General features: G+C 38.5%; 1 protein-coding gene across 2 annotated transcripts in view; it reads right to left on the bottom strand.

The window, feature by feature from the left end:
* The window catches only part of ITGB1 (integrin subunit beta 1), a 44,503-nt gene that overhangs the window by 4,047 nt on the left and 22,076 nt on the right, over window positions 1-18,380 (bottom strand). For both annotated transcript variants that reach the window (XM_057376510.1, XM_057376509.1), the window contains 12 exons: window positions 17,788-18,010; window positions 15,643-15,813; window positions 15,099-15,337; window positions 13,778-13,933; window positions 12,659-12,754; window positions 11,746-11,835; window positions 10,948-11,088; window positions 10,616-10,818; window positions 9,364-9,602; window positions 7,836-8,058; window positions 6,811-7,043; window positions 4,232-4,398 (listed from right to left, as the gene is read on the bottom strand). In XM_057376510.1, coding sequence (XP_057232493.1) covers window positions 4,232-4,398; window positions 6,811-7,043; window positions 7,836-8,058; window positions 9,364-9,602; window positions 10,616-10,818; window positions 10,948-11,088; window positions 11,746-11,835; window positions 12,659-12,754; window positions 13,778-13,933; window positions 15,099-15,337; window positions 15,643-15,813; window positions 17,788-18,010 — 2,181 coding nt within the window. The remainder of the gene's footprint in view (window positions 1-4,231; window positions 4,399-6,810; window positions 7,044-7,835; window positions 8,059-9,363; window positions 9,603-10,615; window positions 10,819-10,947; window positions 11,089-11,745; window positions 11,836-12,658; window positions 12,755-13,777; window positions 13,934-15,098; window positions 15,338-15,642; window positions 15,814-17,787; window positions 18,011-18,380) is intronic.

The following is an 18,380-nucleotide window of genomic DNA, read 5'->3' as shown; positions in this document are numbered from 1 at the left end:
TCCAGTTTTTAAACTGGCCACTAAAACATGGTATTCCAAACTTGCTGTCTTAGACAAGTATTACGGTTTTAAATACCCCTTTTTCTTTATGCCACTGCAGAGAATACACTGGTTTAAGCATGCAAAGTTAGGGAAAACTCATTTGCCACATGCCCCTACAACTGAGAACTCCATGCACACTTAAACCAAAATTAAAATTAATAAACAATAACTAAATACAAGACTGAGTGAAATACTGGGTAAAATAAAGATGGAGTTACTTTCTAAAAGTAGCTTCAGCTGCGAATAAAGAGCTATGTTCTTGCAACAATATTCACTTTCAACTGGACTGCTCAGAGGACAACAGTTCAGTCCAGTGTTGCATGAAGATGAAACTATTATGCAGGATGTTCAGTTAACATTCTTCCTGCTTCTTTGCCAGGGCCTCACTGTTTCAATAGTCACTGCAGCTACCTCCATAGTGAGTTTAAGACCTAAGTCACTGTAAGATTCACTATTAAAGCTCATGCACATACATTGCTCAAGAGCTGGCTGTGACTATTTCCAGCCCCCGCTGATGTCCAGCGCTATTTCTCGGGAGCACGGGCTGGATCCGTGGTGGCCGCACCGGGGATGGACGGAGCGGGGCCGTGGTCGGGCCCAGGAGGCCACCAGAGGGCACMGATCCCATTTCCATCCATCCTCGGAGCCACAAACCAGCCTTCATTGAATAAATCGTTTATGAGAGGGACTGAAATTGTGGCATCTCTGCTCCCACACTCACAGTATATTCATCATTCAACAGCAAGGTAAACTACAGGCATAAAATCTAAGTCAGAAGAAGAACAAGTCTCTGAGATTTTGAGCACCTTGAATTGTTTGTGTTTTTTTTTTTTTCATTTTAATAAAGCTGAGCAAATTAATACAGATTTAGTATCTAATATAAATGAGTTTACCACCTGTAAAATTCAAGATGACTGAATTTGGAGTCTGAAGATGCTTAGCATTGCACAAGCTTTTCGCTGTAGGAGTGGTAACTGCATTCATATAAATAGCACCTTTGTGTTTTAAATTTGTGATGCAGCTTTTCAGTCCAGAAGGAATTCATCCCTAGACTTGTTCCAAGCATGATTGCACCAAAGCTTTCATGGCTGACTGGGGTAGGATATGGGCAAACAGGGCTCAGTTTGACCCAGCTGCCCCAAGCATTGACCATTGGGGTGCTGTGGCACCATCTGCACCATCATGGACCAGCACCGGGGATCTATTTGGGGACCTGGTCCATGACAAGCTCTGTGATGCTGCAGCTCCCTCACCACAGAGCCCCATCCCGTGTGTGTATGATGGTTATGGGAGAGGGGAAGGGTCACACAAACTGCACAAAGTTAATTTATTTGTATATGMACACACCTGGAGGGAACCCACTGCGGTGTAATTTTCTTATAATGGAATTTCAGATGCTTTGACATTACAAGGCATCTCTTCATCTAATGAAGGGCTATGGCAATAATTAAAACCACCAGAAAATCTTATACACAGGTAAAAGGAGGACCTTGTTTTACATCTCACGGCTCAACTATGCTGCCACTATTGACCAGCTCCTTTCTGGAGGTCCATATGGYTAAATCCACCTCCCTCTCTTCCCCGAAGTTCTAGTATTTCTATGAATACCAAAAATTATAAAGTCATGTTTAAAAAACCCCAAAACACCTCCTTTCCCACTTTTAACCTTCCTATCTGAGCAAACCAAAAAGGCAGAAGTCAATCCCTCCATTTATATCAGAGGGAAGCTTTTTGCAGGAAATATATTTTGAGGAGGAATGGCAGTACCAAGGATTTCACATCCTGAAGAGTCACAGGGTACAGAATAAGAGCAAAGAATGGAAGATACACATAGTATGGTTTGTTATGTGCTTGTCCTACATGCAACAGAAAGTACACGTTAAGTGAACAGCAGAAGAACAGGTAAGAGAAACAACCAAATTGAGTATATGAAGTGTTAAAAGGACCAAAAACTCAACTTCATCCCCCAAATAATTAACTCTGAGAAGAAAAATGAAAACAAGGTGAATGTGGTTGACGTAGCAAGCAAAACAGATGTTTTTACAATTCATTTTGGACASACTGGAAAGTGAAACCATTGCAAAGAGAAAAGGAAAGGGCTCAGAATGCTACACAAAGTATTTGGAATTGCTGTCACAGCGAGAACAAGTAAAAGCTTAAACACTCTCAGTTCCTGCTTTCTCCCCTTATTTCTCCTTTAAAAAATCTTTCGAATGCAACTTTGAAAAGGGAGACACAAACAGTATAAAATTAGATACAGAGCCTTCCCTTCCACTGGCCTCTGAAAAAAGCCTCATGGATATTTAGGGGATGTGCTGCCTTCCCAAATTCTTCATTCCCCTCCATCTAGTCTGACCTCTCAGTGCTCACTGCTCACTACTGGGTCTCTCACTACTTCCTCTCAGTGCTCTTCTGACATCCAGTCCCCATCTCACCCTGCCCTTCACTCAGCAGTTGGGCATCTCAGGGGAGAAGAACACCTCGAGCACTCATGAAAGGACAACCTGAAAGTCTACAGAAGGTACCTATGCATCAGCTCTGCTTCACTGACTTCCTCTCCTGGACACTGCTGTTACTTCTGGTGTGTTGGGTGTGAAGAGAACTGAATTCAGCATTTCCAAACAAATGAGGTGCTCAAGATGAGTTTAGGAGGGAGTAAGAAACTGAGTGAAAAATGCCTCTAGAGGGCATAAGAATATTTCCTCCTCTCCTATAAACGTTTCTTTTCTATGGATACCCTCAAGCTGATTGGGCTACAAGGACTGTGATACTACCAGTTTCAACAGAAATAAGGATGACAAAACTAAGATGCATATTTAACTATACAGCAGAGTATACGCATTTCATACTTTAATTACAGACTAGTTCTGTACTAGGTTAATAAGCCAAAGCAGTTTACAAAAAAAAGTAATGCTACTCTGCATGTTCAGAGAACTATTCTAATAAAATCAGTAGTATTTATAGGCTGGGATATTTTAGGAGTATCTAATCTAGTTTAGCAAATATATTGATTTTAAGCAAACTGAACACTGATTTGAGGAAATAGGAGACGAAGCCTCCCCTGTGTGTCTCTCTGCAATGCGAAGATAATTCTTCAACTCTATGAGCTGTTCCATTATGTATCCACACATTTACAAAAAAAATTTAAAAATCACTTGTTGAATAGTTTAAACCAGTACTGGTAGTATTAGTAGGTAAGCAATCTCGCTGTCAAAACCAGTTAAAAATTTTCAAGCTGCATTCTTGAAAACGCCACAGTCAAAGCAGCAGTAGATACAATGAGCAAGACTCAAACTGTGATTAACTGACTGTGACACACAGTGAGTTTGAAGTGACATGCAAAGAGGAAAAAAAGGAAAGAAAATGAAAGGAGATACAAACTGAGATTTAGAGACCAGCTTTACGTCCATAGTTTGGATTCTTGAAATTGTTAATAGGGCTCTTGTATATTGGATTTTCTTGCTGAAGTAAAAGAAATGGTCAATGTCGAATAATTCAACAGGAAAAGTAACATACTCAACTATCATTGAAAAAAACCATGCTAGATATAAAGAAGAGTGTTAGTTTTTTTTTCTTTTCCCCAGTAAAGGATTAATTAATTTTCTTAAATAAAACTAAAAGGCTTTCTAGGACAATTAAAAAAAAAATTCTTATCAAGCACATGGGGATGTTGACTTCTACAGAACTGTAGTGAAGGGGTTCTTGATTAGCAGTTCCTGATATTTCCCACAGGCAGTGACTCGTTGCCTATGAAAGCCTATAGATCACAGGCTTGTTTTTCTTGCACATTTCTCTGTTGACAAAGACCTGGGAAGATTTCAATAAAGCAGTACTAGCCAAGGCTCCCAACTAACCCTGTGTGAGTAACCCTTTGCAAGATCTCCTCAATGAGCACGAAATTTTCTTCTTCTTTCTTTCTTTCTACAGAAGTGACTCATCTTTGTAATAAAGGTGTTAATCATAGGTTGTGAAGTGTGGTAGAACTGCAAGGCTGAACTGCTCTTTCACTATCACATTTTCTCTCGGAAATGTTATTTAAACCTGAGTTACTACTCTCTTTTYTGCCTCAGAAAGTACTTCTCTAAGAGGATTGGTTACAATCTGAAATACTTTAAAGCAYGTGAACAAAAATCTTCTCTTTTTCCTCTGCTACTGCAGCTTKTATACATAGAAAAGCTTCTTGACTCACCGTATCCCACTTGGCATTCATCTTCTCCTTTTCAAATTTAGCAAATTCTCTTCTGTCRTGAATGATCATTAGTAGCTTCCAAATCAATAATAATGCAAGTCCAATAAGAACAATTCCAGCAACCACACCAGCTACAATGGGAATGATGTCAGGACCGCTGGGGCACTCTGGGGAACAAAGCAAGGAAACACGATTTTACAAAATGGTAAAGGCAATGCATCTCCAGGAGCTTTTAAATTAGATTGGATATTGAAGCCCGTATTTTGAATTTCAGATATGCCAATACTACTTTCCTTTGAAGTAACAGAATTTTTGGAATATGTGCATCCTGTTAACATTCCAGCTTATTTTTATCCTTCTAATTTGTGTTTGATCTTAGCAACAGAACAWCTCCTGTTCTGATAACAAAGTCTACACACTGCCTACCCTTTAAGCTATTTATCTACATATTAAGAGTAAAGCAATTGGCAACTGTACTTTAAACATGCAAGAGCTCCAAGTGATAGGTGGTGCCAGCTGGAGTACAAATGGTGACCAGCAGAACAGGACCCATGTACAGAAACACAGAATATTCTGAGTTGAAAGGGTCCCAGAAAGATCATCAAGTCCAGCTCCTGGCCCTGCACAGGACAGCCCCAAGAATCACACCATGAGCCTGAGAGCATTGTCCAAACACTACTTGAACCCTGTCAGGCTTGGTGCTGTGGCTACTGGGGAGCTGTTCCAGTGTCCAGCCACCCTCTGGGTGAAGAACCTTTCCCTAATACCCGACCTAAGGGTATACCCTGACACAACTTCAGGCCATTCCTTTGGGTCCTGTCACTGGTCACCACAGAGATCAGTGTCTGTCCTTCCTCTTTCCCTCATAAAGAAGTTGTACACTGTGATGAGATGCAAAGTGATTTCAAGTGACTGACATAATGTTTTTTTTTACCAGGCTTGTGCTGCAGGTTACAAACAATGGTGTCCGTATAGTTTTCTTGCTTTTTTTCTTTTCCTTTTTGTAATAATTTCAGATCAGTCTATATAAAATAGTGTACTATGCTGCAAACTGCTTGGATTATTTTATGTTGRGAATCTTAGCTTTTACTTAACTGAGGTACCTTCAGTAATAGATCCCAAAACAATTTCACTTAGTTAATCCTTAATAGATAGAAAAAAGTGAGAACAATTCCATAGCTCCACCAGCAATTTACCATTTATTTAGCATTTATGGAAATAAAAATCCTCCAAATTAAAGTCCCCACTTAATATAAAATTCTCAATAATCACAAACTGAAGAAAGGCTTTTGCAGAGCTYAGTGCACAGACTGAAGGAGTCAGAAGCAAATTAGTGCAATTCCTGTGCAATAGACCAACAGCCAAAAGAACATAGCTTCCCCAACACTGCAGACTCCTTATCTTTGYAGCTGCCCCTGCAAGAGTGAGGGAAGTGGGAAGGGACACAAGAATTCCTTRGGAGCCAGTAAGGAACAAGTGTCTGCTCCACAGAATACATCTTCACTGACCAGAGCTTGTTCCTTCAGCACTTGTATGGCACCAAATGAAGGTGCCTCCTCATGCATGATGGGCTTGATTCACTTCTGAGCTAAGAAACAGAAGTTTATGCATGAAGAAAGATGGGGCCCCACAAGCATAGGCCATGTATGACTTGTCCTAGGAGACACAAGTCAAGTGCCCCCTCTATACTGTGGACTAYATTTGTGAGAATTTGGAACATTCTGAATTGAAGCAGTATTTATTGCTAAGAGCCATTGACGATTGATCTGTGTTAAGTGATCATCAAAATGATCAATTCTGAAAATTCCTCAAGTATTCCTCAAGTATATGCAGCACTARATCTTTAATGTGTGTATTTTCAATCAGGCTTATAAAAGTCAAGAGAGCACAAAAGGCTAAGGTACAAAACCAGAAATTCTGCAATGTTAGATGCAACATCCAATTGTACCAATGCTCTTGRTAAATAAATGGTAAATTACTAACACAGCTATAGAATTGTTCTCACTTTTTTTCTATCAGAAGATTAATCTACTAAGGATTAATAAGCAAAATGATTTTGGGATCTATTATTGAAGGTTAATAAAAGCAAAGGTTCCCAACATAAAATAATTCAAGCAGTTTGCAGAATAGTACACAATTTTATGTAGACTGATTCCAAATTATTAAGAAAAAAAGCAAGAAAATCCAACACACACCATTGTTTATAACCTCTAGCACAAGCCCAGTAAAAAGAAAACTATCAAAATTTATCTAAACAGGACTTGCTACAAGACAGATAAATTAACCACAGAAGTACATCAAGTGCAAACAGGAAATGTTTCAACAAATATACATATCTGATTGACTTTTTGTTTTTAGAAAACAGAATCTGTTTCTGTCAGCATAAGGGTTTGAAAAATCTAGATCTAATGAGACTTCTGTTTCTCTAAAGCCACTCAGAAATGCACAACTGTCATTCAGGGAACAGGTACCTGTTTCTGAACGCATTTAACTCACCCAAATCAACCTAAGGTACTTTGTAGCACTGAACAAGTGCAAAAATTAACAAGAAGGGAGAACAGGCAACATTGATTTCCTACCTGGGGTCTCCACCACGTGGACATTGGCTTCRCCATTTGAGTTGACAGAATAAGTGAAGTAGAACCAGCAGTCATCAACATCCTTCTCCTTGCAGTGAGACAGGGGATCGGGCTGTCCGGGCTGTGGCAGCTTGTCCCGGCTTTCCACCCGTGTCATGTTGAAATGCATACATTCCTGGGCACAGGTTTCCTTCTTCTCTCCCTTATCAAAAGCTCTGCACTGAACACAGTCCCTGTGCAAGTGCAAAACACAGGCAGTGCTTTTGAATGTGTTCATGAAAGATTTCTAGCATTTAATCTAAAAGAAATGTTAAGGTGAAAGCACAAGGAAAAGAGCCCAAGAAAAAGTAACCCTTTTGCTCTAAAGATCAGGAAWAAACAAAGCAAGGCATGGCTTTATACCAGTCACAACATCTGTGTACCTTGAGATTAACAAAAACCCTTTTCATACATTCCTYTTTCCCTGAATGACCCACAAGCTTCAAAGACAGAAAAAACCCTCAGACTTTCAACACCTCTACCTGGGAAATGAATACTCTCAGTGAAGGCACTGTAAGATCAGGGTACTTACAGTGGAACAGTGTCTGAGAGACAGGTTAAAAAGAAAAAATTGAGTGACAAGCTTTACAGAGGGGTATCACTGAATAATTCATTAAAACAAGCAGACTGGACAGGATTTTTATACCAAAAGGACCAAGATTTTTTCTCAGCACAGAGTCAGCTGCACAAGAATCAGCTCACTGCTAATCCTAAACTGATTTCAAAGTTTTCATGCAGAAAATGCTTGGTTTCTAAAAACCCGGATTTCCAAAGGGAGGGATGCAAATTTCACTGGTCCACACAGGTCTAGGTATAGTTTTCGATTATCAGGTTAGTCCTTTTCAATAGTATTTCAGAATAAAAGTTATAAGCAAAAAGCTTAGCTGAAGTTTTAACTATCAAAAGCTTTGTTTTAAGAATCCTCACATATAAATATCCCAAACTCAAATGCACAGAAGCTGGGACTAGGTTTTCTAGGTACGTACTTGTGCTCTGCACAGACACCGAGGCAAGTCTGACACATTTCACACGTGGGGCCTTGGAATTTGGGATCTGTACAATTACAGGTGCCACATTCACAGGTTCCTCTTCCATTGCAGATCTGCCCATTAGAAGCCATACATGGTGTAGTATCCAAGGAGCAGTCACAGGCACTGCCAGTGAAGTTGGGGAAACACTCGCACACTCTGCACTTGCAGATTCCATTTCCTGTGCAATGAAAAAGTATTGCAATGAAATCAAGTCTAATATAAAACATAAAATCTGTGATGGTGAGAAATAAATGTTCACCACCTGAGGGTAGATAAAAGGAAAAGAAGCCATGGTGGAGAGATAATGAAGACTCTATGAACTAAAAGATACAAAATAAATTTTGGCTCCTTGAAAAACTACTTGTAGTCATTTCTCCCTTTTCCTTCTCCTACATTTGAATTTCCTTTCGTAAACAAAGTAACAAGACTCAGGAAATCAGATCAAGAACAGTATAATGTGATGACCATATTCCCTGGGTGGAGAGCATTACAGCACCACTTCAGTTCACAATTTTGTATGTATACAGATAAATTGACCACTCCTGTCTTTGTATCTATCACTAGACAAACATATAAAGCAAGACTTAAAAAGATGAGGAATGCACTGAGTATTCAAAACACAGAAAAATGAAACAGCTTTGTCTCCACAGGACACCAATATACAGCGGTTGTACTTCTGACCTCACAACTTCATGTTCCTTACAGTCTATGCACAAGAAACCTTTATGATATGGCTGACACATAAAAATCTTTGCCTACACTTCTTCTACTCCTTCTCCACTGAGAATGAAGTGTTTTAGTCAACACTTTCCTGTCACCATGTCTTCTGGAACACCACCACCACTGCTCYGATCCTTTGTGGAAGTAGTGAGTTTCATACTGGATACTTCCACATGCAAAGCAGCAAAATAATTTAGACACTGGCTGCTGAATGATTTTTTAAATTGCTTTTGATTTCAGGAATTAACGATCATTAAAGTCTTGCTTCAAGTGCTTAAAGTGTTTTTCTGGATCTTGCACATTCCACTCTTCACTTGCCTATCAGAACAGTGTCAAGCAGTTCACTGGTATCACTGTCAAGCACCAAAATCAAGCACTCACTATTCCAAGTAAGCTGARGCCATTCTCTCTTTCTAATGACACAGTGGTTACACTGAGCCAGTACAGTACTATAATCCCAGGACAGCTGTCTCAGCCCTCTTTACTGTAATACCTGAGGGTAATTCTGCACTACACAGCAGAAGTCAAGTTCACTTTACACCCTCCTTGGAGCGGAGATTCAAGGATGGTGAAATGTGCATTAACAGGCTACATGTTCAGAGGGCTGTTTTATTAACAGACAAGTGATTGCAATGACTGAACCTGTGAATATTCTCATGTGTCTTATCAAGTTGTTACAATCTTTTAGCTACCACTGGGTAGAGGAGACACACTTGTAAACTGCTGACCAGCTTTGCCTGCAGAAAGCTGAAGCACCTCTCACCTCCACAGATTAAACCATTTGATCGATCACAGTTGAAGTTGTCACATTCACAGTATTTGCCAGAATACACCTCATTGGTGTTTTCCCTTTTCTTGCACACGCATTGTCCACAAATGCATTCTCCATTGTTACTGCAGATTTCTGTACTGTTCTCTCTCCTGCAGTAAGCATCCATATCCTCACTGTTTACTTCATCTGTGCTACATTCACATAGTCTTCCAATACGTCCTTCATTACATCTGCAAGGTAAAAAYATCACTGAAAATGTAACCYTAATTAAAAGTCATACCAAAAAAAGGCCACAGGAATAGCACAAAGAACTAAAAGTAATTCCACTCTCAAGGGATGTTCCAAGTTAAACTTCCAATGAGGTTTCCAGCTGACACCTACATACCAATTCTTGAAGGCATGGGAGCAAACTGGACTACATTGCTCTTATGCAGATTATCTTACCTGATATTTCAGGTTAGAAACTATGTGTCATCCCCTCTAACTAAGTTGTCACAAAATCATTATTAATCCCTCTTTCATGTGACAGAACAATAATTATTTTTCAAGTGACAGCAACTGTTCACTGTAGCTGCTGTCATAYTTCAATGAAAAGATTTCCAATGAACAGCAATTAAGCAGGAGAGCAGATGATCTTCAGAGCTGCTGAACTGAGATATTTCAGCACTTCCAATTGTCAAGGGTAAGATGGCGATGAGCAAATGGAAGTTGCTCTTGTTCCCATCAGTGATTGACAGACTGATATGGAGTGTCCATCAAAGACAAGAGTCAAACTGGGAAACTGCTGCTGCTGCTGCAAAAAAAAAAACCTTACAAAAACAAAAGGCTGCACTTACCCACAGGGCTGTTCTCACCCMTGTGAAATCATGTGGACACCACTGACAGTGACACCAAGCAAAAGAAGTCTTTCTACATACAGATGGAGAAATCTGTTCTCTTTATTTTAAAAGGAACACAAAAAAACTGACCTATAGCCTTCAAAGTACTGACTCAAGGTCAAATTTGAATTCCAACTCATACAATAATGCTGTTCTAATGATCAATACTGTGAATTTAGGCAGAGGGGTTATTTGCAGAGATATGGCAGTATTTCAAAATATCCTAAAAGAAACAGGCCTGTAACAGTAATTATTGTCCTTTCACTAGTAAAAATTAGCAARCCCAGGTAAAACATAAGTAAGGAAACAAAGACCTTGCCCATATTTCTCTTTTGCAAAAATAAGGACTATGTCTATTTAATTACCTGCATGCACCACATTCAAACGTTCCATTCCCTGCATGGCAGGCTGGACTATTAGGTTCTCCTTCACTTTGACACTGGCACTCACAGATGAACTGGAGATTAATTTCCACTTCTTCAGTGAATCCCAGGGGTTTAATTTTAATTGTTTCATTTTGTTCTTTCTTTGGACATTCATTAGCTGTTATATTAATCTCAAACCTAACCTGCAAAGAAAATRAATGGAGTTCCACATTATTACAAGGACTTTTGTCTGTACTACTAAAAAGAACTGCTGCATCAGACACTTTAAATGAATATCATATTTGAGCAGGAGCACATATACTCTAAATTACCTCATCTCCAATTGAAATGTTAGAACAYTTCCTTCCATCTTCTTGTGTGTCATTCACACCGTTCTTGCAGAAAGACTTGTAACTGATTGTCACTCCTTTTGGTAGCTTAGTATTTTCCAGGATAACCTCTGAAGAAAGGGACTAAAACAACAGTTATTACCTCACTTCAAAATGAGCTGCAGAAGCATTTTTCTGAAGAACAGGTATTATACAACTATGCAGAGTCCAAGCAYCAATCCCACAGGCACACTGGAATTATTTAAGTTCCAATATGCTGAGAAACAGCCCAGGGCTGCCCAAAGTCACACTGTGGTGACCCCTTCTCATGTCTCTTACAGGGTCAGGGCAGCTTTCCACAGATGTTGGAGTCACTTGTTTACCCCATGTACTCCAAGGGAGAAGTGAGACTCGTTTACACACAATGCAGCAATGAAGAAAATATTTTGGGGCCAAACCCAGCAAAACGGCTTTTTCTGCTCGGAAAGAAGGCAAAAGTGAAGGTGCTGAAGAAACACATTCAAAAGTGAAGTGTGGGTTTTGGTTGTGAATTTCATTTTTTGAAAGGGAAAATGTGGATAATTTTTCTTTGTAATGATATTTTAAATGGCTTTAAGAGCATATCTTTTGACTCATCTAACCTCTTATTGCCACAGAGTCTGAATATTTAGTGTGGCTTTAGAGCAATGGGGTATATATATAGTGTAGTAGTAGTGCTTATTAACTAAGCCACCTTGGAGTCTGCTTGAAAAACTTAAGAGCAAGAAAAATGAATACATCCTGAATAAAATCTGAACTTACATTGTATGCATCAATGATCAGCTGAATCACGTTGCTGGAATTGGAAGACAATGTTCCCACTGCTGATTTTGGTATCAGATTTTTCAGTTCCTTTCAATATTTACAAAAACAGAAGAAGAATTACAATTTTACTAGCAAACAAGGCATTAATTTGCAGTAAAAATGGTAACAGAATGTGTTAGTGGATTAACCAGCCAAGATCAAGTACTTCAGAAAACAAAGCTGTATTGCCAGTGATGATAATGATTTTTGAGCTTATATACAGCACTATTAGGACAAACACCAGCCTTTTCTTTTGCTTTGCATTTYCACTTTGCATTTGGTAACAGAATACCAAGACCTTCCCTGGTACAAGTTGACCACACACAATTTCTCTCCAACCACACTTAGCATACATTAAAAATAGGCAGGCATCTTTTTCCAACAAAAAAGAAAAAACTCACAATTTGAACAGTTTAAAAAGAACCCCAAAACCAAAAAAACAGGTTAAAAGAAGGAAAAATATGCATGTCCTTTACACAGTCATTTCCCATTGCACAATCACAACCAGCAGTTCAGTTAATTTTAAGCATGGGGTATATAAATAGAGCACAAGGGACAAAATAYGTTCTTTCATAAGTGTGGTCTCTGATTCAGTGTCCACACCCCCCTCAGCTATTTTGCTGTAAAAATGTTCATAAACATCAGAACAGCAAATGGGCTCTCCACTCCCTCATACCTATAAAGAATGGCAAGGAGAAGGGGCATTTTCTTACTGGAAATGACACACACAATCAGTTTTGATTTGAACAAGTAAAAAAGGCTTAATAATTAAATATGTGAGTAGCAAAATATCACTTCCATGACCACTTACTTCCACAATTATTTTAATTCAAATAAGGCAATTTTAATGACTTCAAAGTAACTTCATTACCTTATAGACTGCCTGAAACTCTTCAGTAACAGCAAAGATTGTCTGAATATTGTTCTCACTAAGTTTCTGTACCAGATGAGCAATTGAGGGATAATCCTAAAAAAAAATCAAGCATAAAATGCAATTCAAATTTGAGATACATTGCTAGAATAAAATCAGAAAGATTCCAACATTGTAAATACAAATAATGTTTAGAAACACACATACAACTCCTAATTAGCCAGCTTATGTTACAGTTTTAAAGCAAAACAACCTCTGAAAACAAACAGGCATTGGTAAGATTCCACATATGCCCCATGAAGACAGGTGTTTCTTCACRTGGACATTATCATATTCCATACCATTTAAAGTCTCCAGGTTAAATTCTTAATCTCAATGCTCTCAGAAAACTAGCTCCAGTCCCTCAAAAMCACTACCTTTGGCACTGTTTCATAATGAAAAGATGAAATAAAAATAATTAATTTTAGGTTTTTATTGAACAATATTCAAAGTTAGGAACATATGAACACACAAAGTTTGTAAAGCTTACTGTGGTTACCCCATCTGGTAAACGTTTCTCTTTCCGCTTTTAGTCTGATCTCCCTTTCAATAAACCACAAAGCAGTGTTAACCATACTTTTACCATAAGCTTTTCATCGTAAGATTTCAGTCTAAAAAACTGTCCAAGGAGATATTCCAGTATTTTTCACACTAGTAAACTATTCTGAAAATGAAGACTGGTGAAATGGTAAAACAATGGGACAGCCATCAGAGTTTTCCAATGGACATACAGGCCTATCACTTAAGAGYTGGACTCTGTGACCCTTGTGCATCCCTTCTGACTCAGAATATTCTGTGACTCTGTGTGACATGTAGGATTATTAGTTATCAAAAAAAGTTAAAATCCAACAACACATACTCATAGCGTGAAAGCTGCCATTTCTTTAAATTTTCCAATAAAGACTGGATTAATTTTTCACATTTGCTTTAATTAAACTAAAGCTACTTGATGTAATAGGGAGGCAAACTTAAAATTTTTTAACATATAGTGGTCTAAAACTTCGCCAGATGACCCAATGAGTTTTTTTGAGCTTAAGCATCATAAAATATCAATTTCCTTAGTAGATGACAAAGACTTACGTAATAGTGGCTCATYGTGTACACATTATTTTCCAGATGACATTTCCCATCATTTGGTAGAACAATTCCACCAAGTTTACCATCTCCTGCAAAGTGGAATCCAGCATCCGTGGAAAACACTAACAGCCTYGTAACATTCCTCCAGCCAATTTGTTCCTTGGGAAAAACACAAATGGATTTTTGCTATTTTGCACCAATTTATTTTAAATCATTGGGGACCAACACTTGAGAGAGAAATGCATGAAAAAGCAGACAGACTTAGGAGAAGCCACACTGCAGTGTCACCCTGGAAAACATTAATTCCTGCAAACCTTGGAAGCACTTGCTCCAGAACATCTGCTACAGGTTTTTCATCAAAGACAAGAAACATTCTTTTTGGGATAGACCCTGTTCAGTTCTCATTAGAGTGTCTGAAGAGGATTTATAAATCAGGCACATCAGTCCAGCTCTTCAGTGCCAATTTCCACTCCCATGCCATGACCAGGCAGCCCCAGCACACTGGAGTGCAGCAATGCTGCAGTACTGATCCACCCAGCATCAGGCTCTGAGGAATCACCAGGCTTGGGGCTTGCCACAGGACTGGCCCATGAGCATCCTGGCCCACAGCTGCAGGCCCTAATTATGTAAACTGCCCTTTCCTATTTTTTTAAATTTTTCCATGGAGCTGAAGCCTAGGTGATTTAAGAAGGGAAGACCATGTCAAAGTGCCAAGCTACCACCAAAAAAAACCTAGAACGCTTATGATTAACACTACCCTTTCATATAAAGACTCCAATAGTTTCAGAAAGTCTTGAATCCATTGATCAATAGCAAAAATAATATGGTAACAAAGAAATAAACTTGGGTATCGCTTTTTGGGAGCCCATTTTGTACAGYTGCATCGAATAGTCTGCCAAAATGACAAAAACAAAAAAATCCTTAGGCCTTCAAACATTAGTAAAACAGCATTGTCCATCTACTTCTGTCTGAAAAGCTAGTAGAAGTTACAATACAGCTAATTTCTGCAACCACAGCCACAAGAAGTTTATAGACCTTTAAAAAAATCTGACAAATGCATACTCAGAATTTCATACACTTTTACACAGAACTTGACTCTTCTTCTACAGCATGCTTTAAAAATTTTGTCACTACGTGCTGTGATCACAACCTCTGYTCACCACTTTCACATTTTCCAGTTTCATTCACTCGCTAGAGCTCTTCCTCAATCACCCTGTCTTGCTTGCAGGAGATGACATTAGAATACCAGCCACCATAAAACACTAAGGCTGCATTCAAACAACTTCATCTAATAGAGCAGTAAAAAAAAGTAACACACACTTACCCCACAAACTGCAACTTGCATGATTGCATCAAATCCGCCTTCAGGAGAATCTAAGTTCCCAGAAATGTGCTGTTTACCTACAAGTTCATTGAATTTGTTTCCTTCACTGGTAAGGCTGAGCACATTTTTATAGCTGAATGGACTTGTACAGTTCTGGTCACCTGTACAAGGATTTCTGAGTTTGGCTGGTGTTGTGCTTATATAAGGCATCACAGTTTTCTCCACAAAAGAGCCAAAGCCTAAGACAGAACAATAAAATTCCTGTAAGCTGAAGAATGGAAGTCTCATTTGTATTATGACACAATGGAATTAAAATGCATTATAGATAAATTGACATCAGAAATAGCTCTTATTTAGACCCACCTTCTTCACCAACACCAATTACTTTTATGTTGTTCAATGGGTTTTGTGTATTAGAACATCTGCCATAATACTGCTAAGTTGGAAAAAAAATACTCTTCATATACWATCATGTGAAAAACATCAGGAAGGAAACTTGGGGGGTTTAATTATTGCTTTTTTAGAATAGGCAAATCTTTCTTACCAATTCGAAAGTCTGAGGTTATTTTTTCCATCTCTAACATCAGAGCYGTCCCAAGACTCTTCACATTCTCTAAATCATCTTTCATAGAATAGGAGAGGTCCATAAGATAGTAAAGGTCAATGGGGTAGTCTTCAGCTCTCTTGAACTTTAATGAAAATGTCTGAGGTTCCCCTGTTTCAGAGATTAAACAACATATAGAAAYCATTAAATACTTCACAGCTGTACTGCCAAGAATAATGCCTTTCTAAGGAAAGACTCGTAAATGCTTATGAAGATTTTGAATTAGCGGCAAGTGATTTTTTTTTTCTCCTGTTAACTGAAAAGCCTAACATCATATTATGATGAAAAAAAATGCCAACAAGTGTTTTTTTCAAATGTTCAACTTCATATTTCCCACAGAAAACATTAGCCTGCCAAAATCCAAGCTTCTTGTAGTCACTTCAATTTCAAATCTTCATACTTGCAATCATTTTAACAAGGCTCCTGTAAGACCTCATAGCACAAATTTTCAACATCTATATTCATCCAAGATGACTTTGATAATTCTCAGAAGTTAAAAACCCAAGTTGTTTTAAAGGTTTATGAAAGAAAAACTAGTTCTGGATGGAATATTGCAAGTTTCTTTTTATCTACAAAGATGAGAGCACAGAAAGGGCAGTGATAGAAGGGCTAGTTACCAATTGCTGTAAGCCCAGACCCTGGATTTTGCGTACAGAAGGATGAAGCCTCACTCTGAAGCTGAAARGCAGTGCAGAAGAATTACACACACATAGAACACATCCCCTTCCCTAGAAAATGGAACAGGATTCTTCTGCCTATGATATATATGAAATAAGGAATAGAATAAATATGATTTCCTGCTCCCTTCCATCACTGAACTTAAATGGTAGTATTGCTGCTGCTTCATAATTAGGAAACACTTGCTAAACATCAGCAAAATTAGTAAAGTGAGAAAACGGTTAAATGGGCAAAGTGAATACCATGTGTATCATACAGCTAYGCAGCATGGTTTTCACCAAAAACACCCCAAAACAAAGGGGAAAAAAAGCCATTACACAAAAAACAATGACAAAAATCTGTTTAGATTTTCCTTAGCTAATATTTCAAAAAGCCTGCACAGAAAGCAAGTACCCTTTTCTGGAAGCATACACTCCCTCACAGACTTATAGCAAGAGAATTGCTTTTAAACAGAGTAATAAGCTTTCGGGTAATTAGATTCTAGTTGCCCAGGTCCCTGCTATGTCCTGATGAAGAAACTTCTGTGTCAACAGAGGAACAATAATTTGGTTTGAAGCAAAAAAGTTCACATTAGGAATAAACAGGAGCCATATCAAAATTGCAAAATAATTTTTCTTACTTTCCTCTCCACATCATGCTGAGCCTGCTCCACATCACCTTCCAATTATTACTGCAACCACCACCAAGCAGCTGACCCCAAGTACAGGCTTTTATTCCAGGAAATACAAGGCAGCTGTTTAATATGTCTACTGTACCTAAGAAGTCTCCCTGAGGACAACCTCCATTGTGCTCCAGTGAGCCACTAGCCCTGTTTCTCTCCACCCCTACCTCATCTGAACAAGATAAAGTTATCTTTAGGGGCTAGAAATGGTACACAACTACTTTGGTCCAGTTCATCACTGTGGTCCAGGGTCTACAACTTCRGCTTCTGGAAGGTATTTTATGTAGCAATACAAAAACTGTGCTGCATAACCACAAAACCACTTTGTTGAGACATGCAGGCAACAGCAGTACTTCAAGCAAAAGGAAATGCTCTCATATCTTCTTTAAGTTTTTACTGACTCTTCTACTTCCATCCTACAAAGGCACACTGCAGAAAATCAACTACAAAATACTGAAAACAAACCAATTTTACCTTTCTGATACATGTATCAATTTAAGTTGTATCAATTTCATCCTAAGTTCTATTGGGAAATTAGAACAAATGATAATATCTAATCTTACTTAAAAATCAAACAGTATTTGCAGTATCTAAACACCTGAAGATTAACTGAGTGGCTCTGCTATCATTCACATTATCTGAACAATAGTCATTTCTGTAACAAAATGGTTACACATGCAAATAAAAAATGCATCTGTGGTGGTGACAGAAGAATCATCCCAAAACTGGAACGAAACTGTCCTTACCAACTCTTAGATGCAGTGATAATTTCTGTGGCTGGATCTGTGTAATGGCTTCTGGTTTCAGCTTTTCTGCAGCACCTTTCTTACGATTCGTTACTTCYCTATTTTCGAGCACCTGTTTGCTGCCTCTGGGATTTTCTATATCTTCCATTGGGCAGCCTTTACTCTTCAGTGCTGCCAAGTCATCACAGCGGGCAGATGTTGGCTCTCCTTCTTGCAAAAAGTCCTAGAAAACATAGGCAAAAGAGCATCAAGCTTACAGCTACGTGTAAGTTGTTATATTCTACCCACACTTGCTCTTTCTACAGTGATTCAATCTTTTTTTTTTTTTTTCCAAAGTTCAGTAATAAAACACATGGTTTTGAAATATATTAAATGATACTAACTATATCCAGTGACTACTATTTCTCCAGGAGTTTGCATCTACTTATCTGTGTATAAGATGTAAGTAAGATGAAAAAAAAAATAAAGCCTAATGTCACCTCCATCAGAAATGGGATATTTGTTTAAATTGGCTGCTCTTAAAAGTGACTGCAGGCGGAAAAATATTTCCTTTTCATGGAGTTTCCAATAATGTGAACCTACTTATTCAGCCT

Source organism: Malurus melanocephalus, unplaced genomic scaffold, assembly GCF_030028575.1.
Source record: "Malurus melanocephalus ecotype Western Australia unplaced genomic scaffold, MMel_1.1 scaffold_280, whole genome shotgun sequence".
Lineage (NCBI taxonomy): Eukaryota > Metazoa > Chordata > Aves > Passeriformes > Maluridae > Malurus > Malurus melanocephalus.
This window is presented reverse-complemented; position numbering and strand designations above follow the sequence as displayed.